Source organism: Pteronotus mesoamericanus, unplaced genomic scaffold (genome assembly GCF_021234165.1).
Source record: "Pteronotus mesoamericanus isolate MK-2021 breed Mesoamerican mustached bat unplaced genomic scaffold, CSHL_Meso_final scaffold_174, whole genome shotgun sequence".
In the NCBI taxonomy this organism is placed as follows: domain Eukaryota; kingdom Metazoa; phylum Chordata; class Mammalia; order Chiroptera; family Mormoopidae; genus Pteronotus; species Pteronotus mesoamericanus.
This window is the reverse complement of record NW_026555309.1, coordinates 46,385,786-46,406,623: the sequence shown is the minus strand read 5'-3', so window position 1 is coordinate 46,406,623 and position 20,838 is coordinate 46,385,786. Positions and strand designations below refer to the sequence as shown.

Here is a 20,838-nt window from a genome sequence, read left to right as displayed (position 1 = left end):
AGCGGGCGGAGGCGCAGCCTGGACCGCGAACCCCAGAGCGTGGCGTCCCCCGCACCGTAAACGGGGGGTTTAGTTTCCGGTGAGCTGCCGGAGCCGACCCTGAAACCGGGCGCAGCTCCGGCGTTGCCGCAGAGCCCCGTGCCCGCTCAGTGTTGGTCCGCAGGCACGACCTCTAGACGTACAAATAAATGTGCATGCTTACAGGACTGTGAATTATTTGATAAGGCAAAACGTACAAACGTGGTGAACGCTCCGCTAATACGTGAGAACCCTTCAAGTCCCGAGCTGCTGCTTAAAGATGTAACAGCCTCTGTTTAGACGGCTTACTGCTGCGCCTTTGGAGCCTCACCTCTCCCCCTTCCCTTGGCCACTCCTCTGGGCACGCTGATGAGAAAGCCTGGCTGTGCCCTGGCCCGGTGGCCCAGTTGGTTGGAGCGTGCTCCCCTGCAGCAAAAAGAGTGAGGGTTCGATCCCCAGTTGGGGCCCATGCGAGAGGCAAGTGATCAATGTTTCTCTGTGTGTGCGTGTGTCTCCGTTCCTCTCTCAAACCAATGAAAATATCCTCGTGTGAGGATTAAAATAAAAACAAATACAAAGCCCGGCTGTTCCCTCCTCGTCCTTGCCTGCAAGTGGGAACCCCCATCCCCGCCCACAGTCTACTTTCTGTGCTCCCTCCAGCCATTTCCGAAGGACTGCCCTGCTGCCCCGGAAAAGCCTCCTTATATAAGTAGGAAGTCTTCTCAAACCCTCTTGGTGCGTGTGTGGGGGGGGGGGGGGCATCACAAGTCCACATCAGAACCACATTTTGGGTGAGGGTCCACCCTGTTTCCGCAGGATGATCTCAACAGAGAAGCGAGAAAAGGGACCGTCCTCACTACTGCGAACTGCTGCCTCCTTGTGCAGGATCCACTGCACACGAAGGAAGAATGCGACGACTCGTTCATCTGTCTTTCCTCTTCCCTAAGCAGCACGTTGGCTACTCAAGTTCTGGAAGCAAGTGTGTTTCCGACACCAGCTGGTTTAGAAGTCAAACAACTGCAAATGTTCCTGGCATCTGGACCAGTCACCTCTCTCTTTTTTTCTTTTTAAGATACATTTGTGCCAGCGCCAAGCACAGATCCTAGGGGACAGAGGCACCCGTAAGTGTGTTACTTGAGCTCCCCTGCAGTGAGGGCACAGGGCATCACTGCCCATGCCGTGGATGGGATGTGGACTGGGGTAGGAACGTTAAGAACCTTGTCCGGGACAAGGTTCGTAAGCCTGCACTCAACAAGTCTCCAGCAGAACCTTTTCAAGTTCATTTCCTAGTCTACCCAGACACGCAGAACCAGAACATTCACGCCCCAAACCCATACTTCGCGCCTTAAGCAAGCATCCCAGGTGAGCCAGGGCAGGTAATGGAAGAAGGCGGGACCTACGCGCGCGAATACTAGGGAGGAGGGGCCTAGTGACGGTATGGGGCGTGACCTGAGCGCAAGCACGCAGGAGGCGGGGTAGAGAGCCGGCGAAGGGGCGGGGCCTGAGCACGTGCGCCAGAGAGAGGAGGGGCCTGTGGAGCAGTTCTGGGGGAAGGGAGGGAAGGGGACGAGGCCTGTGGGGACAGAACGGAGGGAGGAACCGGTAGGGGACCCGCCTAGCGCACTTCGGCGGGTCGGCTGGGCTGGACATTCAGGGGCGCGCCTCAGTCCAGTGCAGATGCAGCTCCCGGACCGCGGGGGGCTCACCTCGCGTACCCGCTGGATCTGGGCAATAGGCGGGCCAGCACGTGGGCTCCACGCCTGCTGCGGTCCCTGTCCTGCAATCTGGCCCGCGCTGCGGCCACCACCAGCGGCCAGTCCCAGACGGCGTCCCTCGGCGTCTCCGGCTGGGTCCACACATCGCCGGCCCAGCTCCTCAGTTTTACTGAGTGCCGATAAGCCGCACGCGTGCGGGCAGTGCGGCCGCGCCGTCACGCGCTTCTCCATGCTGAGGCTGCACCGCCACCCACGGGTCCACAGTGGCGAGAAGCCCTTTGGGTGCGAGCGGTGCGAGTGGACAGACCTTCAACTACAGCGTCCTCCTCGCCCAGCACCAGCGATTCCATACCCGGTAGAGGCCGTTCTGGTGCGCGAGATGCAGAAAGAGTTTCTTTAGGAAGTCCAGCTTTAGAACCAGCCCATCACAAACCCCAGTGGCGCAGTGATGCTGCTTGGACCTCAGTGAGTTAAGCTTTGAGAGTTGCAGCTGGAGGGCAGAAGGCTTGGGACCAGCTCCAGGTCTCTAGAAACAGGAAAGGGCCCCCAGGAGGGTGGCTCGTGGCCAACAGGGCAGCGCCACAGCAAGACCATCCCAGGGCGATCCCAGTCATCATTTGAGTCCGGCGTTTTCTTTTCAGATTTGTGGCAGTGGGATGTTACTCATGCATCCTGGGCCGCTCAGCCCTGATGCTGTTCGGCACTAAAGGCCTCACCTGCTCAGCTTTACTTCCGGGGATGGCTTTTGTTCGACAGGCAATATGAAAAGAGACTGCATTTTATTTAAATTGTTTTTTTTTCAGCCAGTCATTCTACAAAGAATAAGCTTGCACAGTACGAATGTTTCTGTACAATAATAACATTAAAAACTATTAAAACACATGGTCGAAACATGAAACCAGCTATATGAAATAAGCCACTGAAATACGTAAGATCGTTATGAAAGTTAGTTGGCCAATGCTGCCCAAGCATCAAGAAGCCGGGCACATCGTGCCTTTGCGTGCCCAGATCACCCACTGAGATCTCGGCAATCCTGGGGTCTGCCCGCCTTTGGTCAGGGGGACGCGGGGAGGCGACACTGTACGGGAGTCCCGCGAGCCTCCAGCTCGTCCTGCGGCTTCTCCCTCCTGGAAGCCCGCGGCGTGTGTTAACTGCCGCTCCTCCTAACTCAGGCTACGGAGCTACGGCGATGCACAGCCTTTCCTCCCGTATTCCCGCATTCTCCCCAGCAGGGGCATACCCCGCACCTTTGGCTTGGTTAAGGCGGTCGTCCCCCAGGCACCCTGCGGTCACCGCGCCGGGATCAGCCCCCCAGGATCCGCCTCGCGGACGCAGAGCCGGCGAGAACTACATTTCCCAGGGTGCTGCGGGGTCCCGGGTTGCACTTCAAGGCAACGCCGGGGCCTCTCGAGGACTCCATTTCCCAGAAAGCCGCGGGAGGACCCTCCCCCGACCCCGCCCCCTCCACCTGGCCCTAGGCGCGCGGCTGGAGACTGAGCCAGCGCCGGAAGTAGCGATCTGAACGTAGCAGGTGTTTTTGGGTACAGGTGAGACCCCTGGCAACACCGAGGGAGCCCAGGGAGGGTGCGACTTGGCGAGCTGGGGCCTGAGCCCCGGGCGCTCCATGACAAGCAGAGCCCTGAGGGGTGCCGGGACCCCAAGAGGCATGGGACAGGGCCCGAGGGCGCGGGCGGGGAGGACGGGCGCAGGAGGGTACCTATCTGCAAGATGCCTCTGGGCGTGGAGCGGGCCGGGGAAGGACCTGGAGGCGTGGGAGGAGACACGTGGGCTTGTAAGTGGTCCTGGGCCTGAGGAGAGGTCGGAGGGAATGGTAGAGAGGTCGGCTGAGGTGAGGTCTCCCGCCGGGGCTTGCTGCTGGACCGCCTGCGCCGTGAGGAGCTGCAGATCTCTGGGCAGGGCCCCTCCCGTTGGGGTTGGGCACGGGGCCCTGCGCGTAGTCAGGGCCTTCCCGCAGGGGCTCAAGCAGATTTCCAGACCCCAGGACAGGGTACCCGAGGGTGGAGGCGCCCGCCGGCTGGAACTTGGGACAGGCTCCCTTGGCTGGGTGGTAGCCCCCAGGCCCCTGTGCAGCTCTGGGCGGGCGGGGGGTCGGGGAGTCGGGGATGACTCAGGCCAGCTGGGTGTCTCCGCTCCCCAGCAGCCCCCCCAGGGGGCGTCGCCCAGGGCCAGCCTGTGGACAGCTGCTGCGGCCGTGCTAAGGCCTTGACTCTAGGCCGGCCGTCCGAGGGGAGCGGGGCTCTGCTGGGCGGAAGCGCGGGGGCCTCAGCCTCGTGCCCTGTGACCCCGCAGGTACAGCCGACATGGGTGAGCCCCAGGGGTCCATGCGGATCCTAGTGACAGGGGGCTCTGGGCTGGTGGGCAGAGCCATCCAGAAGGTGGTCGCGGACGGGGCCAAGCTGCCGGGGGAGGACTGGGTGTTCGTCTCTTCCAAGGACGCTGATCTCACGTGAGTGGGCCCATCTCCGAGCACCCCTGCCCTCTCTGGACAGAGCTCTGGCCAGGCCTGTCCTGAGCCTGGTGGCTTCATGGCTGTACCCTCCCTGCCAGGTGGCTGGAGTGGCCTGGGTGTGCACAGCTCTGCTCCTAGGCAAACATCCGCCTGTGTCTTCCCGGAAGCCCACACCCTCACAGCAGCCAGGGCCTGGACCTCCACTTTCCCTCTTGGCAGCCCATCCCACCTCTGGCCCTGCCCAGCACCTGTCCCCAGTACCCCAACCCCAGGGTGCTAGTCTCCTCAGGCCCTCAAGGGACCCCTGATGGTCTGGCTACCCCCAGGGATGCTGCACAGACCCGAGCCCTCTTTGAAAAGGTCCGGCCCACACACGTCATCCATCTGGCCGCAATGGTGGGAGGTCTGTTCCGGAATATCAAATACAATCTGGACTTCTGGGTAAGTGAGGGACTCCAGTGAGCGCTGGGAGCCGGGAGCCAGGTTCTGAGGACTTCCTGGCCGGCTTCCCACATTCATGTTCTAGCCTCAGGAAGTCCCTGATGGTCAGAGCTTGACACAGGCTGCTGGGGGGCCCCAGTGACCCCCACTTGCTCTGTGTATAGGCAGAGGGGCATGCAGGTGGAGCGGGGGCATTCGGCCTAGGAGAGAGCCACGGAGCTGACCAGCGGGGTAGGGGCGCCGAGAGAAGCCAGCGCTCGCTGTGTGCCCTGGGGCTGGTTCCTGGCCCGGAGCTCCCAGACTCTTTGCTCCCAGGACCCGTCTGGTCCAGCTGCCCTGACCCAGGCCCACTGGTGCCAGGGTGCGAGCCGGGCTCTGGGCCTGTAGCATGTGCCCTGGGGGCGGGGGCGGGGATGTGGTGTAAGGCCTAAGAAGAGAACGGGGCGCTTCCAGGCGGTGCCCGAGGGTTGGCCTCACCTTCCCGGGGCTGCTGGCCTTGGCACGGGTCAGCCCTGCGCCAGGCACTGAGATGGCAGGAACTCAGGCCAGAGCCCTCTGGGTCTCAGTTCCAGCCTTCCCAGCAGCCTAGCCCCACCTCTCCCTTCTCCTTGGGCCAGTCCACTTTCCAGAGGGGCAGGTGGGACCCTGGAAGGGGTGGAGCTGGCCAAAGGCCTCCCTGTTGCTGGGTAGTGCACCAGGTGAGCTCGCCTGGGGCATGTGGCTAGATGGGCCCTTTCTGCTCCAGGGCCCGGTTGGACTTCTGAGTGCCTTTCTGCCCCTGAGCTACTTGCCCTGCCCTAACAGCCCCTGTGGCTACAGCCCAGCCCTGAGCTGAGGGGCAGGCAGGCCCAGACCCCCCTGCAGTCCAGGAGGGGCAGAGCAGTGAGGAGAAGGGGGCTCAGGCCCTGGCCGGGTTGGAGGGGCCCGGGTGTGTCCCCGCCTCTGTCCTCGGAGGAGCAGGTCAGGGCTGGGGTCCTGCCTGGAGGGGCCTGAACCCTCCACCACCCCCCAGAGGAAGAATGTGCACATCAACGACAACGTCCTGCATTCGGCCTTCGAGGTGGGAGCACGCAAGGTGGTCTCCTGCCTGTCTACCTGCATCTTCCCCGACAAGACCACCTACCCCATTGATGAGACCATGGTGAGGGGGCGGGGCCGGCCTGGGAAGGGGCGGGGCCGGGGCGGGGCCAGGAAGCTGCAGTCTCCTCCGCTCCTCCAGATCCACAACGGCCCCCCGCACAGTAGCAATTTTGGCTACTCCTACGCCAAGAGGATGATCGACGTGCAGAACAGGTCCTGCGGGAGCCTGCCCGGCCGAGGCCAGCCAGGAATCGGGGAGGAGGGCCCGAGGGTGGGGGGCGCCCAATGCGTAACCCCCGCAGGGCTCGGGGGCCTCATCTCCCTCCTTCGCCAGCCCCTAGTTTTTCCGCCTGTGAGAGGCCAGGGCGGGGTGGGGTAAGCGGCCCCAGAACCGGGGCCGGAGGAGACAGTGCGCCTCTACAGGGCCTACTTCCAGCAGCACGGCTGCACCTTCACCGCTGTCATCCCCACCAACGTCTTCGGGCCCCACGACAACTTCAACATTGAGGACGGCCACGTGCTGCCCGGCCTGATCCACAAGGTGCACCTGGCCAAGAGTGAGTGCCCGCCGCCCAGCCCGCATCAGCCTCCCGTGGGGGCCCCTGGGGCTCGGCTGGGAGGCGCCGTGGCTGGCCCAGCCCCTGACCGCGCCCCCTCCCCATCTGCAGGCAGCGGCTCAGCGCTGACGGTGTGGGGCACCGGGAAGCCGCGGAGGCAGTTCATCTACTCACTGGTTGGTGCGGGAGGCACGGGACAGCCGGGGGGGGAGGGTCTGGGCTGCCACCCTCGCTGAGTCCCTGTAGGCGCCCAGGCTCAAGCGGGTTGCTGGGTGCAGCTCCGACCTCAGCGCGAGAACGGATCTGGTCCACTGGGGCTCAGCCGGCCGGGGACTGCCCAAAGGGAGGGACCCCGCTCTCTGGGCCCCCCCCCCCGGCCCGGGTAGGGGTGTGTGGGAGGGTGACCGTGGCCCCGTTCGGCCTGCCTGTCTGACTCTAGGACCTGGCCCGGCTCTTCATCTGGGTCCTGCGGGAGTACAACGAAGTGGAGCCCATCATCCTGTCAGGTGGGCGCCTCGCAGCCCCCCACGGCAGCGGCGGGCACTCCGTGGGTGGCTGGACGGCAGCGGGGCCGGGCGGGGGGCTTGACCTGGCCTCCGGCCCCTCGATCTGCACAGTGGGCGAGGAGGATGAGGTTTCCATCCAGGAGGCGGCCGAGGCCGTGGTGGAGGCCATGGACTTCCACGGGGAGGTCACTGTATCCTTCGGCTCCTGCGGGCCGCCCGGGCCTCGGGAGGCCTCGCGTCTGGGGGCAGAGGGTGGGTCTGCCGCTCTCCCGGAGGCTCCCCAGGGAAAGGCAGAGGAGGTGCGAGGGCAGGCTGGCGGGAGGGTGGGGCTGCCCTTTCTGCTATGGCCTTGACCAAGCGCCTAGTTTGATACAACCAAGTCAGACGGGCAGTTTAAGAAGACGGCCAGCAATAGCAAGCTGCGGGCCTACCTGCCTGCGTTCCGGTTCACACCTTTCAAGCAGGGTGAGTGCCGGCCCGCCCCCAGCCCTCCCGCCCTCGTCCCCCAAGGCCTCTGGGCCTCTCCTTGGCTTTGGGCAACCACTGCCTTTCCTAGGCCTCAGCTCCCTGCTGCCAAGTGGGGGTGGACACCTTGCAGGTTTGATCCCTAACCCTCATCAGGCAGCGGGACACAGGTGCTGCCCTACGATGTGGGAGCCTCGCCCTCTCCCCAGCCCACGGAGGTCAGTGCTGGCCGGGCCCTCACCTGCCACCCCCTCACCTGCCCCCTGCAGCTGTGAAGGAGACGTGTGCCTGGTTCACCGACAACTACGAGCAGGCTCGGAAGTGAAGGGCCACGAAGGCCCAGGTGCTGGCTTCCCCGCCCCCGACGGAGGCCCCGGCAGCCGCTCATCTGGCAGAGCCCGGTGGCAACCACCCTCACCCTTGGACCCTTTCAGGAGCCGAGGGCACTGCCCAGCAACTTGGGCCGACGCTCCACCCCTCCACCAGGGCGGCTCCAGGCAGCTGTCCACTGGGGCCGCCACCGGCGTTGCTCAGGGAAACCACAGCCAGGCCAGGCCTGGCACCGTGCTCCTCGATGCCAGTGCCCGGGTCCTGGCTGTGCCCACCTCTGATCTTGCTCTCCCAGTCCTGGGAGCAATAAAGTGCATTTCACAGGCCTGGCCCTGGCGGCTCTGTGCCCGCTGTCCCCACACCAGGCGCTGCCTCCCTGAGCCTGGCCAGCCCTGGGACGCACTGCCCCCCTGCTGGCTGCTCAGGCCGAGAGCTGCTGGGCCAGGGTGGGCAACTGTGCCTGGGGTGGCAGAGCGCAGGCACAGAGAGGCGGGTGTGTGGGCAGGAAGCGGGCGGACTGTTGGCGGGGCGGGACATGCCCTGCTGGGGCCCTGGCCGCGAGCAGGCTGGTGGCCTGGGCTCCCAAGGGCTTCTCTCCTCGGCCCAGGACTTTGGGGAGGGAGGCTGGCCTGGGTTTGGACAGGCCGAGTGGTGCAGATCTGAGGGGAAGATGGCAATTGGGTGGCTCAGCCTTTCCCTGGACCTCAGGGCAGGCCCTCCTCTCCCAACCCCAGCTTTGGCGACAGCTTGCGGGGTGGGGCTCAGCATGCCCTTCTGTGGACCGTAGCAGGAATTCCCCAGGGGGCCTCCTGGGCCTGGTGGGCAGGGAGGTGAGTGGCCTGGGCCCCCCCATTATCTGGGCTGGGTGAGGTCCAGGCACATTGAGTGACAGGTTCCGTCCACCAGCCGGGCAGTGCAGGGGTGCAGACCCAGCAGCACCCAGCTCCAACGCCCCCCCTGGACTGCCTTGCCCAGGACCCAGGCACCTCCCCGGGCCCTCTGCCACCTTCCGGCCGAGGGCTCCCAGCTGTCTCCTGACGCAGATGTGGCTGCCATGCCCACTCCTTCCTCTTCACGCGGCCCCGTCTGTCTGCCAGGGCCCGGCATGCGCATCCCGGCCTATCTCCCAGAGCCCAGCTGACTTCTTGCTGTGCTTGTCACCACCCCTGTCTCAGGCAAAGCCTGGGGGTGTATCCAGCGGCCGCCCTGGGGCTGGCCCCAGAGCCGCTCATGTCAGCGCCCCCGCCTTTTAGGTCTCGGCTGCAGCGGTCCTCCCCTCTGAACGCCCAGCCTGCCACGCAGCACTGTAGCACCACCTGTTTGCCTGTGTGGGACCACCTGGGAGGCCCCCTATCTGCCTGCACCTCGGAGCTTCAGGACCTGGGCCTGCCCTTCCGCGTAACCCTGTCAGGCAGTCCTTGGGAACAAAAGCTCTCCATGTTGGGGTTGAGGGTAGGGCGGAGGGCCTGGCGCCTGAGTCGGCGCTTGGGCCAGCGCAGAGCAGGCCTGGGCACACCTGGCGGGACACAAGTCGTCGTCTGTCCCGAGTCCCCGGCTTGTCCTGTGTGTGTTTACCATAGAGGGACTGTCTCCCTGGGTGGAGTGCAGGTCCTCAGGCCCGGGCTGCAGCTGTGCAGCTGTCACGTCAGCTGCCGTGTGGCACCTGTCCCCGCCCAGAGCGTGGCCCCACACTGCAGGGGCAATGTTGAATTCCATTGTTGGAGAGCTTAGAAAACCAAAGTAGAGTTGAAAAGAAAGAAAGATATCCTTAAAATGCTATTTTAGCCTGGGCGAACGGTAAAAAACAAACACACACAAAAACCCTTCAACCTGGGATCTTCAAGCCTTATTTTTCCCACGTCAATTAAAAATGACAGGAACACTCCCCACCCTCCCCGTCAGTCTCTGCGGTGGCCCCTGGCCCTGGCTGAGTGCTCCAGAACCAGTAAGAGGAGCCAGCTCGCTGCTGGGGCCCCAAAGAAGGCCTGCTGGCTCTGGTGTGGCTCAGTGGATTGAGCACTGGCCTGGGGCCAAAAGTTCCCTGTCGGGGCACCTGCTGGGGTTGTGGGCCAGGTCCCCTGGTCGGGGCATGTGAGAGGCAACTGATGGATGTGTCTCCCTTTCTTTCCCCTCTGAAAATAAATACAATCTTAAAAAAAGGCCTCCAGCCCCCTCCCTGCCGTGCTCCAGGAGGCCCAGGGAAAGCTGGATGCGGGCTGGCCAGAGGGGCTCCAACGCAGAAAAGTGAGACATCGGCTCTCACGTTTCACTGGCAGTGCCAATTTGACGCTGTCACCTGGAGCTGCCTCAGCTTGGGAAGGAGCTGCTCACAACCTCCGACCAGGCAGTCCTGTCCTTCCCACCCGAGCCCACTCGCTGGCGCCGCACGGAGAACCAGAGCACTCAGCGCTGCTCCCACCGGCAGAAACCAGCCTGAGGCTGGCAGGGCCCCGTGTCCCAGCACCTGACCTCTAGGGACGACAGGCCAGAGTCTGGACCCTGCCCTGCCCGCCTAGCTCAGTCAATTGCAGCAGCAGCTGGGTACGCCAAGGTGGCCGGTTTGATCTGCCAAGGTTGTGGGTGTGGTCCCTGGTCAGGGGACACACAAGAATCAACCAGTGAATGCATAAATAAGCAGAACAACAACCTGATGACTCCCTTCCTCTAACCCTAAAATCAGTAAATTTTTAAAAAGGGGTTTGGGTGGAGGTAGAAGGAGGATAAATGGTAGTGGAAAAAATACAATAAAAAATAAACTTAAAAAATAAAGATGTCATTCCTGGAAGCTCAACTGCCCAGCGACCACCAATCAGTGGCCTCCCGGGTTCTGCAGCGACCCGACGAGAGACACGCACCGGGCACGCTCCAGGACACCGGCCTCCGGGACGGGGTCCGAGGAGACCCCATGCTTTCCGACCTTTGACTTTGAATGGAGCTTTTCAAGCTGCCCTTTGGAAAAGCAGGATCTGATCTGCACACGCGCACCCAGAATTCTGCCACGGCTCGCCACCGTCTTCAGCACCCGGACACTAGTCCTCTTCGCTCGGCAAGATTGCCGGCACCGCCCCTCGCGGTGTCCCGCCCCTGTGACGCGCCCCGCCCAGGCCCCGCCCACCGGGGGGCCAGACGCAGACTCTCGGGCCAAGGAACAGAGAGGGGGTGGGACCCACTGCCCCACGAACTGTAAAGCGAGAACCCGTGAGCCCGGTAGGAGCGGGGTGGAGCGTGCGGTCCCGGCAGCCAATGACGAGGGTGGGGGCGGAGCGGTGGAGCCCGTTGGCGGGCGGAGGATCGGGGCGAGACGCTACTGGGGCGCCTTGAGGCAACATGGCGGCGCAGGCTGTGGAACCCGGCCGTTGGCAAGTGGGCTTCGTGGGCGCTGGCCGCATGGCGGAGGCCATCGCGCAGGGCCTCATCCGAGCAGGTGGGGCGCCGCGGGCGTGGGTCGCACGAGGGCGTCCGACTCCGGTCTCGGGTGGGAGGGACGGGCATGTCTGGCCGGAGCTCTCCAGCCCAGATTGATGAATCCTGCAGAGCCCCCGGGCGGAGCTTGGCCAGCCAGGGTCCTGCGCGCACGGGTCCCAGGGTGGTGCAGGCCCGGGCGGCCGTGGGCCGGGGCGAAACGTGGACCCTGCCCTCGGGACCGCTTCCCTAGGAGAACACGGCAGGAGCCTTGGAGTCGGCTGTCCGCACAGCCGCCTCCAACCGCTTGCGGCCACGCAGCTCTTGAAATGTGACTGGTCCGAACTGATAAGTGCTGGGAGTGTGTAGAATAAAATCTGTATCTGATTTGGAAGATTTAGCCCATAGAAGGGAAAAGTAACGCATCTAGTAGATTTTAACATTGGTTATGTGTTGGAAGGATACTATTTGGGGGCTAAATAAAATATAATACCGTTAACTTTACCTGGTTCTTCTTATTTGTTTCATGTGACTACTAGAAAATGTAGCTACACATGTGGCTCCAACGATACTTCTCTTGGGCAGCGCTGGCCGAGAGCCTGGGCTCTCCAGCCAGGTCTCTGGCCTTGGTCGGGTCGCCTGACCTCTGGGAGCCTCCGGCTCTTTCTCCTCTTTCTGTGCCAGCTCCACTCCCGGCGGCCAGATTGGCCCTTGTGGAGAAACTGGTTTACTGCAAGGGCTGACAGTACCGTCTCAGCGCTACTCCGCAGTAACCAAACCTCTGTGTGTAGGTAACGGTCTTTCTGCTTTCAGCCGCATCGCCGAGTCCCAAGGGGTGAAAACAGTCACAGCATAGCTTACCGCAAGTCTCAGGTGTTTTACCAGTAAAACCCAGCAGCATCGCCTGCCTCCCACGCTGCCCCGGCGGCGTGTTGAGCGCGGTGCTGTATGGGTGGGCCGTGCACGGTGGACATCACTGTCTTGATGCATCAGGTCTTGGTCCGGGTTTGGGGTGCGCTGCTGCTGTCCCGTTCGACGTTACAGAATGCGAACCTGTAGCCTCGCGGTCCACAAGCACAGGTGGCTTCTATGGAAGGAGCACACATCCCAGCACGAGAGCACCCTCTCCCAGCGCGGCCGGCCCCGTCGGCCATCCCTGCCCCGCGTGTGCCCCTCCCCTCCAGGCCTTCAGTCCCTGGAGGCAGCGGCCCTGGCGTCTGTGTCCTCTCAAGAGGGGGCAGGTGCCTGGCCCCTGGGTCCAGCAGAGCCCCTGGCTCGGCAACAGCAGCAGGCGGGGGTGGTAACGGCCCAGTAGAAGGAAGTGGATCTGACTGCTTGGTCCTGGCTGCAGGGGCACCCCTGCTGGGCACCGGGGTTCTTAGAGACTCTCAGGCCAGCCAAGGCCAAGATGGGCCAGGAACCGGACAGCCTTCAGTAAGGGGCCGGCCGGGCTGGTTCCTCCCCGTCCTCCTCCCCAGCCTGCTCGGTGACACCTGGCATTTGCCTTTCCAGGAAAAGTGGAAGCCCGGCACGTGCTGGTCAGTGCACCAACGGACAGGAACCTCTGTCACTTCCGGGTGAGCTGGGGACCAGCTCTTTTGAACGGAGGCTTCCTGCAGGGGCCTAGGGTGGCTCTTGGCTCCTGTCTCTCCGAGATACTTCTCGAGGCCCGGGAAGTGCTGCTTATGTAGCTAAAGTCTGAGACCGGCTGGGCTGGGCTGGGGAAGGGAGTCAGAGGCGGCCAGAAGGGACGTCAAGGTTGTGAAGGGCTGTGGGTGTGCGCACGCGCGTGTGTGTGCACACGTGGGTGTATACGCGTGCGTGTGCCTGCGTGCGCGTGTGGGGGGCGGGCAGGGGTGGCCCTGGGCACGCACTGGGGCTGGGGGGCTCGCGCAGGGGCTGATATCAGGGTTTCTGGGGCTCAGGGCTAGGTCCTGAGCAAGACTGGGAGGTCAGGTGAGTCCCCGGGGAGGGGGGTGCAGTGGGAGAGCGCCCCGGGGACGCGTGGGAGTGCGGGGTGCCCTCCGGCCAGAAGGGCGGCGGGCGGTCTGGGAAGGCGCCCGCTTACCCCGTCCTGACCCCCGCGTTCCCGGGACAGGCTCTGGGCTGCCGGACCACCCATTCCAACCGGGAGGTGCTGGAGAGCTGCTTGCTCGTCTTCTTTGCCACCAAGCCCCACATCTTGCCAGCCGTCCTGGCAGAGGTGGCCCCTGTGGTCACCTCTAAGCACATCCTGGTGTCCGTGGCGGCCGGCGTCCCTCTGAGCACCCTGGAGGAGGTGAGCACGTGGGATGAGCTGGGGATGAGCTGCGACTCTGGAGTCCGGCCAGGGGCGGCTTTCCAGCCCCTGCCTCCCTGACCCTAACCCTCTTGGGTGCAGGAGGGGTGGGGCGAGTGGCAGGCAGCCTCCTGGCCAGTCTGCGGAGGTGGCCAGGGGGCTAAGGCGACTGGGGTTTGGGTTTCCCCTGGCACCACCCCTGGGAAGCAGGGAAGGGAGCCTGGCTGAGGCCGATCCCACGGGCTCCCTGACGGCAGCCGCTCTCCGGCCAGCTGCTTCCCCCGGCCTCACGGGTGCTGCGGGTCTCACCCAACCTGCCCTGCGTGGTCCAAGAGGGGGCCATGGTGCTGAGCCGCGGGCGCCATGCCGGGAGCAGCGAGGTGGAGCTCGTGCAGACTCTGCTGGAGGCGTGTGGGCAGTGCGAGGAAGTGCCTGAGGCCCAGGTGGACGTCCACACTGGCCTCAGTGGCAGTGGCGTGGCCTTCGTAAGTGTTGCCTGGTCCCTCCGCCCCCTGCAGCCGACCACTGGCCAGGTGGGGCCGTCCCAAATCCCTGAGAACACCCCTACCCCCGGGACCCGGCGTCGGGCGGCTGGGTCCCCAGCTGCCTGTGAACTCTGTCCTGCCCCACCCCATCATTGCTTTCCTGGGCCGTGGAGCTGGCTCTTGGCAGAGCCCTGGGCTCAGGCCTCGGCCCTGGGCCCTGCTCTGGTGGCCTTCCCAGGCGGGGTGCGGTGTCCAGGGGAGCCTCGGCTGTGATGCCGTCGCCCCCCAGGTGAGCCTGTTCTCCGAGGCCCTCGCCGACGGCGCTGTCAAGATGGGCATGCCCAGCTGCCTAGCTCACCGCATCGCCGCCCAGACCCTGCTGGTGAGTGGCTCTGGCTCCAGGGGAGCCGGCAAGGGGACGGGCCTGGCAGCCGCGGGGTTGTACGACAGAGCCGGCTGCACAGGGGGCTGAGCTGGAGAGCGGGGGCGGGGCTGCCCGCCTCCCCTGAGTCACTGGCCTCCGACACTCCTCTCCCCAGGGCACGGCCAAGATGCTACTGCAGAAGGGGCAGCACCCGGCCCAGCTGCGGGCAGACGTGTGCACGCCCGGCGGCACCACCATCTACGGCCTCCATGCCCTGGAGCAGGGCGGGCTGCGCGCGGCTGCAATGAGCGCCGTGGAGGCCGCCGCCTGCCGGGCCAAGGAGCTCAGCAGGAAATGAGGTGCAGGCATCAGCCAGGGGCCGCAGCCCTTGGGTGCCCAGAGCGGCCCCGCCCCCTCCATTCCGTTCTCCCTGCCCCTTCCTGAGGACCGTGGTTCTCCCTCTAACCCGCAGGCGCTTCCCTGGCGGCACCCCGCTTCCCGTACGGGGAGCGTGAGGGGTAGAGCTGGAGGGGTCCCTCAGCAGCGGGAACTGCCTGCCCTGCAGCCCAGGCACGAGGCCTCGCCCTGATGGCCCACCGCAAGGGGACGCATGGGTCCCACGAGCAGCTGCGTGGCTGCAGCTGGCTTGGCTCTGGGGACTGTACACGAGAGGACCGCTCCTCTCAGTAAAGCCCGCGGGGCCAGGCCACCACGTCTGTCCTGTCCCTGGGCTGGCCTGCTGCTGGGCTGGGGGCTGCTCCACGGTCAGGAGGATGGGTCTTGGCCAGCAGGGGCCACACGCGGGGCTCGGCTGGGTGTGCGCCCCTCCCCCAGACCCGAAGCCCCTGGCAAGCGGCAGGCGGAGCTGGGCCTGATGACCCTTCTCAGTCAAGAGTCCCGGAGGGTCCTGAGGCCTGGCCTCTGAGTGCAGGACTTTCCAGTGTGTCCCTGAAGAGACCAACAGGCCGGGAACGGAGCCCAAAACAAGGCTGGGGGGCCTCTGCATGGGTGGGGCGCCTGTGGCTTTGTCCCTGGCACTGCCCACAAGGCCCCCTGGGGCCTCCTCGCTGCATGGTTGCCGCTGCCACTGACCCGCGGGGGCCGGAGGAGAGCGCCCTGTCTGCGCATCTGTGGCCTAGCCGGCCCCGCCCCTCCTCGGGCTTCTGGCCGCCACCCTCTCCCCACCTTCCTTTGGTCTGACCTCGGGTCGGCCTGAGTCTGTGTCCACACCAGGTTTCTTCCGTGAGGTGGGAATAAAGCCAGTATCCTGTAGCATGGCGTGGCCGGCATGTAACGGGAGGCCAGCAGAACTGAACCCCGGGGGCCTGGCAGCGTGAGCCAGCGACCCACCTCACCACCCCAGAGCCCGCGGCCGCTGGGCAGTGGGTCCCAGCAAGGCACCGCCTCACAGTCCGTGGGGAGCCGGTGGGCTCGGCCCAGCAGCACCTCGGTGAGCCCACAGCCCCGCTTGGGGCGCGCTGAGTCGGGGGGATGGGGCCACAGCCCAGCTGTTGGCTGGCAGGTCTCCTCGCCTCGCACCCCAAGGCCAACATGGCTTTCGGGAGACGCTGGTGCATGCAATAGCGGTTTCTCCATCTTCAGTGCATGAGATGCCCTAGGTCCAGGCCCTGGGCCAGCGCTGCACAAATGAGACTTCGGAAGGGGACGCATGGGAAGTGAGCGTGTCCGGCCTTTATTGTAGGGCACAGTGGGCCCGCTGACCGGGCGAGTCCGCCGTCAGCGGGGCTGGGCGTGACGGCCCCTCCGGAGCCTGCAGCCCCCCAGCCCACGTCCTCTCACGGGTACGCCCCTGGTGCCGAGCCTCACTTGTGGCCACCCTCACCGTGGGCCAGACTGTGTCCAGGGCCCTGCTCCTGCCCGCCTCTCCACAGCAGTCCCTGCCTGCACTTGGGGCCCCTGGACGGCAGGCCTCTCGGCTTGAGGGTCCACCCCTTCGCTCAGACTGCACCTGCGGCTGGGGGCCATGGTCCAAGCACACAGCCCCTTCAGGCAGGGTGGGTCCCTGTTGAAGTCTAGTCTTGCACCCCCCCACGTCAAACCTGCAGACCAGGGGTGCTTTCAGCTGAAGCCTGGGCGCACACTTCCCTGCCCACGGGCCACTGTGTGGAAGGCCCGTGACTTCCTCCACCTGGACTGCTCCTCGGGGGGCTCTGAGCAGGGCAGGGAGGGGCTGGCGGCTCGTCCCCAAGCATCTCCTGCCACAGGGGTCCCCGCACCCTGGCTGGGACTGGGTGACCTTCCAGGGCCAGCGTCTGGCTTGCAGACAGCGGATGAAGGAATTCTAGCAGCACCACCCAGACCCCTCCCCAGGGGCGCTCACCCCTAGTTCGCAGGTCGGCACAATCCAGGGTGGCAGAGCTCTGACGTCCACGGACCAGCAGATAGCAGCAGTGGGGGGCGGCCGCGGGTGAGGCCACCCGCCGGGCCCGCGTCCGCCGTCTGCTGCGGAGACAAGCCCAGGGACTCCCACCAGACGCCGCCTTTGGCCAGGCTGCCCCTGACTCCACACTGAGCTGAGCCCAGGGAGGGCAGGTGGCTGTGAGGTGGCAGCACTGAGGTCACGGTGACCCGTTGGTGGGACTGCCCACGGGGCCTGGCGCCTGCAGCCTCTGCCCCAAAGTGCACACACCACCAGTGCCTCCATCCCAGAGAGGAAGCCTTCATAGGCCCTCGTGAGGTGAGGGGCCCCTGGCCCACACTTCACTGGCATTCAAGCCGGCCCCGGCTGGCAGGACTCAGTGGGTCAAGCACCGGCCTGCGAACCTCACCGTCGCCGGTTTGATTCCCAGGCATTGGGCACATGCCTGGGTTGCAGGCCAGGTCCCCAGTAGGGGGCGTGCAAGAGGCAACCACATTGATGTTTCTCTCCCTCTTCCTCTCTTCTCTTTAAGAATAAATAAAATCTAAAAAAGAAAAAAGCAGCTTCTTAAGGCCCCAGGCCAGCGTGGACCAGCCTCATTTTATACAGGCCACTGGGACAGGCTGGAGCTGCCTCCTGGGGTGCAGCCTGAGCCCCCAGACAGGAGGGGCTGGTGCACCATAAAGCAGCTCGAGGAGCAGCAAGAAGTCCCACTCCTGACACAGGCCTTGTCGCTGACCCCAGCCCCCTGCCCAGGCCCGTGGGGGGCTAGGCAGGGAAGAGAGTGGGGTGGACCTTGGCCCGAGCAGGCAGTGCTGAGGCAGCTGCACGGGGCCATGGGGCGCCCTCGCTGGGTGCCCGTCTGGGCCAAGGGCTGCCTCCCACACGCCCAGTAGGCCCGCAGCCCTGGGTCCCTATCAGGAGTGGCAGGGGGTGTCAAAAGCAGGATTCCTGAAGCTCCGGACCCGAGGCCCGGGGCCAGCCTCAGACTGCAGGCTCTGGACAGCTGGCAAGGGAGGTGTGCGCTGGGCCTGGCTAGCCAGGGCTCACTTCCCTCGCCCCCAAATTCTCCACAGTTTCCCTCGGCTTTCAGATTTGAGGTGTTTGTGTGCTTGTATGTTTTGAAGGGGAGCGGTTCTAAAGAACAGGTAACACTTTTGGACTTGGGTGGAAATCACTCAGGGACGCCCTCTAGCGCCTCCCTGAGGTGCAGCCATTGTGCAAACACCACCTGTCTGCTTGTTTCGGCCACTTAAGACCACTTGGGCAAGGGGCCAGTGCCGAGGGGCAGGGGGCGCCTCACTGCCAGTCCCCTGCCCCTCGTGTGGGCTCTGGGCCGCCTCTCTGCGAAGGCAGCCCCCAGGAGGGACAGGCATCTCCGAGCCTCAGGCCACCGGCAGGGGTCTGAATCCAGAGCACACAGGGCAGCGGACTGACTGTGAGAGCTGGCCGAGACCTGGGGCTCTCCCCTTTCACACTGGAGCCCAGAGGCTCCCTCCCGGGGCAAGGGGCCGCCGCTCAGCCACGCCAAGCCGTGCCAGGAGGAGCCGGGGGTGCAAAGGCCCCGTGGGGCTGTCCATGCCGCGGGGCCTCTGGGCAGGTTGGTGGCCCTGGGCCCTGAGTCTGGACATGGTGGGCTGTGGCTGCGGAGCTCGTCCAGTCCTTGGTCAAGTCACCAGGGCCCAAGGCCAGCTGCACAGCAACGCCAACCCCACAGAGTAAGAGTTCAGAAAATGTATTTTCTCAAAAGGAAAATTAAAAGTCCGAGTGGAACAGAAATCTACACCCGGACGTCAGGAGGCCCACGAGCGACTGACTCCGTCCTCCCGCCCCAGCCCCCCCCCAGGCTGGGGGCTGAGACACCACCCCACCTCCCGCCCCTAGAGTATCTGTAAAAGTGGACTTAATGCAATTAAAACCCAGGGGTGTGCTTCCCCACGGGGATCACATGGCACAAGAGCCACACAGCACCAGCGCTCGGGGTGAACAGGAGAACTGGCCTGCACCCAGTGCCAGGCCCCCGGCGGAGGGGGGGCGGGCTGGAGGCCTCAGCCCCACGTGGCCCGGGCGGGAGCACAGCGCACTGCGCTGCACTAAGTGCTGTGGCGTGTGCGAGCCAGGTGTGTGTGGGAGGGGCCCTGGCTGAGACCACGGACCCCACATCCTGGCTCAGGGAGGAGCATGAGCCCAGGGCCTCTCTGCCAGCCCCCCCAGGGGAGACTGGGCAACCAGTGGAGCAGGGTGACCCTTCACCAAGAGCCCCTCCAAGCCAGGCTGAGCTCGGATCCCTGTAACCCCTCACCATGGGGAGGGTCTCCCCTGGGAAGGGGAGGAGGGCAAAGGCGAGACTGTGCGTCCCCTCCCTCCAGGAGCAGCAGGACAAAGGCCCCCGGGGGGCCAGGAGGGCGGGCTCGATCACACCCCATCATCAGGGGCTGCAGGCGAGGGCCCCACGCCCCCCAGCCTCCGGACCATGCTGATCAGCGAGCGCAGCTGCACCAGCTTCAGCGGCCCCACCTCCTGGGGGTCCTGGCTCTCCAGCCACCGCAGGGCTGTCTCCAGACCCCGAACAGCCTCTCCAGCGGTGGGCACGGCGGCCTCTTCCTCCTCCTCCCCGCCCTCCATGACGGAGGGGAGGCTGGCCGGGAGCGGAGGGGCCCCGGGAGCCAGCGCAGGGGGCCGGCCGGGGCCTGTGTCCCCTCTGCAGCCCTCAGGCAGCCCCCCGTCGTCGTCCAGGTGCAGCCACTCGGCCACCTCCTCGGGCGCCAGGCGCTTGTAGGCCAGGGCAGCCAGGTGCGTGAGGTCGCTGAGCACCCTGCTGTGCTCAGCCGCCTCCTCAGCCTGGCCCGCTCGCTGCCCAGCGCACTCCTCCTCCGGCCGGGGCTCGAAGGCCGCCCGCAAGCCCAGCAGCCAGCAGCGTTCGATGCTGCCCGCCTGCACCAGATCCCAGGAGAGGCCGGCCAGGTAGAGCATGTCCTTGAGCATGAAGCTGCGCATGAAGTCCAGTGGGGATCCCCCCGCGCAGGACACTGCCAGCCGAAGCAGCTCCCGCTTGTACAACTGCTTGAAGGCAGCCACCACTCCCTGCTCCAGCGGCGCAGGGATGTGCGCTCGGCTGCTGCCCTTGGACAGGAACAGCACTCGCACGGCCCCGTCAGGGGTCTGCAGCTCCTCCGGGGGGCTGAGGGGCTCAGGCCGGAACCGCCTGGGGGCCTCCTCGCTCTCCTCCAGGGTGGGCATCCTGGCGGCCGGGCTCGGGCAGGGCGGGTGGGCGACCAGCAGTACGGCCCTTTGCTGTAGGCAGCTGCGGCGCAGGTAGCGCCTGACGCCCGGGACGAACTCCTCGAAGAACCAGCCCCGCAGCAGAGGACGACTGAGCCAGGCGTCTGGGCTGTAGCGGTATGAGGCTGGGAATTTGTCCTGGTTGTGGTGGCGCAGGCTGGGCGGGTCCGGCAGCTGCCCGATGACCAGCGGCTTCAGCTTGTGGCTGCCAGTCAGGTTAGCGGCCAGCAGCACCGTCACCCGGTCGCCCCGCCAGCGCCGGCCACAGCCCCCGGCGCCCAGGGGTGCAGCCTGCTCTGGAAGCAGCTTCCAGTAGAGGCCGGTGACATTGGCATTGTATATCTGTTCATCACCGTAGCCGCCCTCGGCAGGGGGCGGCGGGACTGGGGCGCGGCCGGGCAGGGGGTTGGTGCCAGGGGATTGTGCGCACTCCTGCTTGACCGGCGGGCCGGGCGCGGGGCCGACGGCCGGGGTCTCGGCTTCGCCATAGATGCGCTGGCTGGAGATGCCGTGACGCTTCTGCCAACGCCAAAACCAGCCGTGGCTGGCCTTGAAGGTGCACTCGGGACCGTAGATCTGGCGCGCGAAGGCCTCGGCCTGCGCCTGGATGAGCGGCCCCGACAGCGGCACGCCGTGCTGGCGCAGCGCCAGGAACCACGAGTACACGGCGCGATCGATCTCCTCCTCGTTGGCCAGCCGCATCTTCTTGCGCTGCGTGCCCACCTCGCCGCCCAGCTGCTCCAGGAACCAGCGCAACTTCGGCTCGTCCTTGAGCCAGCCACGCAGCGTACCGCCGGGCACGCCGAAGTCGCGGCACACGCTGGCCTGCCGCTCGCCGCCCTTGACGCGCTCGATGGCCTGCAGCTTGTCCTTGATGGAGTAGGCCTTGCGGAAGGCCATCTTCATGGCCACGCGGGGTCGCGCGGCAGGGGCCGGGGCGGGCACGGAGGGCCGCGGCGGCTGCGCGGGGCGCCCGGGCGGGGGGTGGCGGCCGCGGCGCGGAGCCGGGCCGGCCGGGGGACCGGCGGGGTACATGGCAGCAGCTGCAGGGACGCGGGAGCCATA

The 20,838-nt window shown here is 65.5% G+C and overlaps 3 protein-coding genes across 4 annotated transcripts; 2 read left to right on the top strand and 1 right to left on the bottom strand.

Annotated features, from left to right (window-relative positions):
- Positions 1 to 3,192: 3,192 nt before the first annotated feature.
- GFUS (GDP-L-fucose synthase) lies at positions 3,193 to 7,903 on the top strand. Of its 2 annotated transcripts, none has more exons than XM_054590125.1 (11): positions 3,193 to 3,280; positions 4,044 to 4,200; positions 4,530 to 4,644; positions 5,657 to 5,785; positions 5,864 to 5,937; positions 6,148 to 6,281; positions 6,393 to 6,457; positions 6,721 to 6,787; positions 6,899 to 6,978; positions 7,153 to 7,252; positions 7,522 to 7,903. In XM_054590125.1, the coding sequence occupies exons 2-11, from the start codon at positions 4,055 to 4,057 to the stop codon at positions 7,575 to 7,577; spliced, it is 966 nt and encodes a 321-aa protein (XP_054446100.1). In that variant the 5' UTR covers positions 3,193 to 3,280; positions 4,044 to 4,054; the 3' UTR covers positions 7,578 to 7,903. The 2 variants fall into 2 exon arrangements, with proteins under 2 accessions (XP_054446100.1, XP_054446101.1); XM_054590126.1 differs by lacking the exon at positions 3,193 to 3,280 and adding an exon at positions 3,561 to 3,582.
- A 2,999-nt stretch (positions 7,904 to 10,902) lies between these two features.
- PYCR3 (pyrroline-5-carboxylate reductase 3) lies at positions 10,903 to 17,172 on the top strand. The gene is made up of 7 exons (XM_054590565.1): positions 10,903 to 11,006; positions 12,497 to 12,561; positions 13,083 to 13,262; positions 13,535 to 13,747; positions 14,037 to 14,129; positions 14,287 to 14,470; positions 14,584 to 17,172. Exons 1-6 carry the CDS (start codon positions 10,910 to 10,912, stop codon positions 14,467 to 14,469), a joined length of 831 nt encoding a protein of 276 aa, XP_054446540.1. The 5' UTR covers positions 10,903 to 10,909; the 3' UTR covers position 14,470; positions 14,584 to 17,172.
- Positions 17,173 to 18,400: 1,228 nt separating this feature from the next.
- TIGD5 (tigger transposable element derived 5) lies at positions 18,401 to 20,837 on the bottom strand. Its single transcript, XM_054590558.1, has one exon. It carries the CDS (start codon positions 20,806 to 20,808, stop codon positions 18,907 to 18,909), a length of 1,902 nt encoding a protein of 633 aa, XP_054446533.1. The 5' UTR covers positions 20,809 to 20,837; the 3' UTR covers positions 18,401 to 18,906.
- Position 20,838: the final 1 nt, after the last annotated feature.

Bases quoted from the DNA above. Each gene is read 5' to 3' on its own strand.
- GFUS (XM_054590125.1), top strand. From the start codon at position 4,055: ATGGGTGAGCCCCAGGGGTCCATGCGGATCCTAGTGACAGGGGGCTCT. The intron at 5,786-5,863 runs GTGAGGGGGCGG...CCGCTCCTCCAG, and splicing joins ACCCCATTGATGAGACCATG to ATCCACAACGGCCCCCCGCA. The intron at 6,979-7,152 runs GTATCCTTCGGC...CCAAGCGCCTAG, and splicing joins ACTTCCACGGGGAGGTCACT to TTTGATACAACCAAGTCAGA.
- PYCR3 (XM_054590565.1), top strand. From the start codon at position 10,910: ATGGCGGCGCAGGCTGTGGAACCCGGCCGTTGGCAAGTGGGCTTCGTG. The intron at 13,748-14,036 runs GTAAGTGTTGCC...GTCGCCCCCCAG, and splicing joins GTGGCAGTGGCGTGGCCTTC to GTGAGCCTGTTCTCCGAGGC. The intron at 14,130-14,286 runs GTGAGTGGCTCT...TCCTCTCCCCAG, and splicing joins TCGCCGCCCAGACCCTGCTG to GGCACGGCCAAGATGCTACT.
- TIGD5 (XM_054590558.1), bottom strand. From the start codon at position 20,808: ATGTACCCCGCCGGTCCCCCGGCCGGCCCGGCTCCGCGCCGCGGCCGC.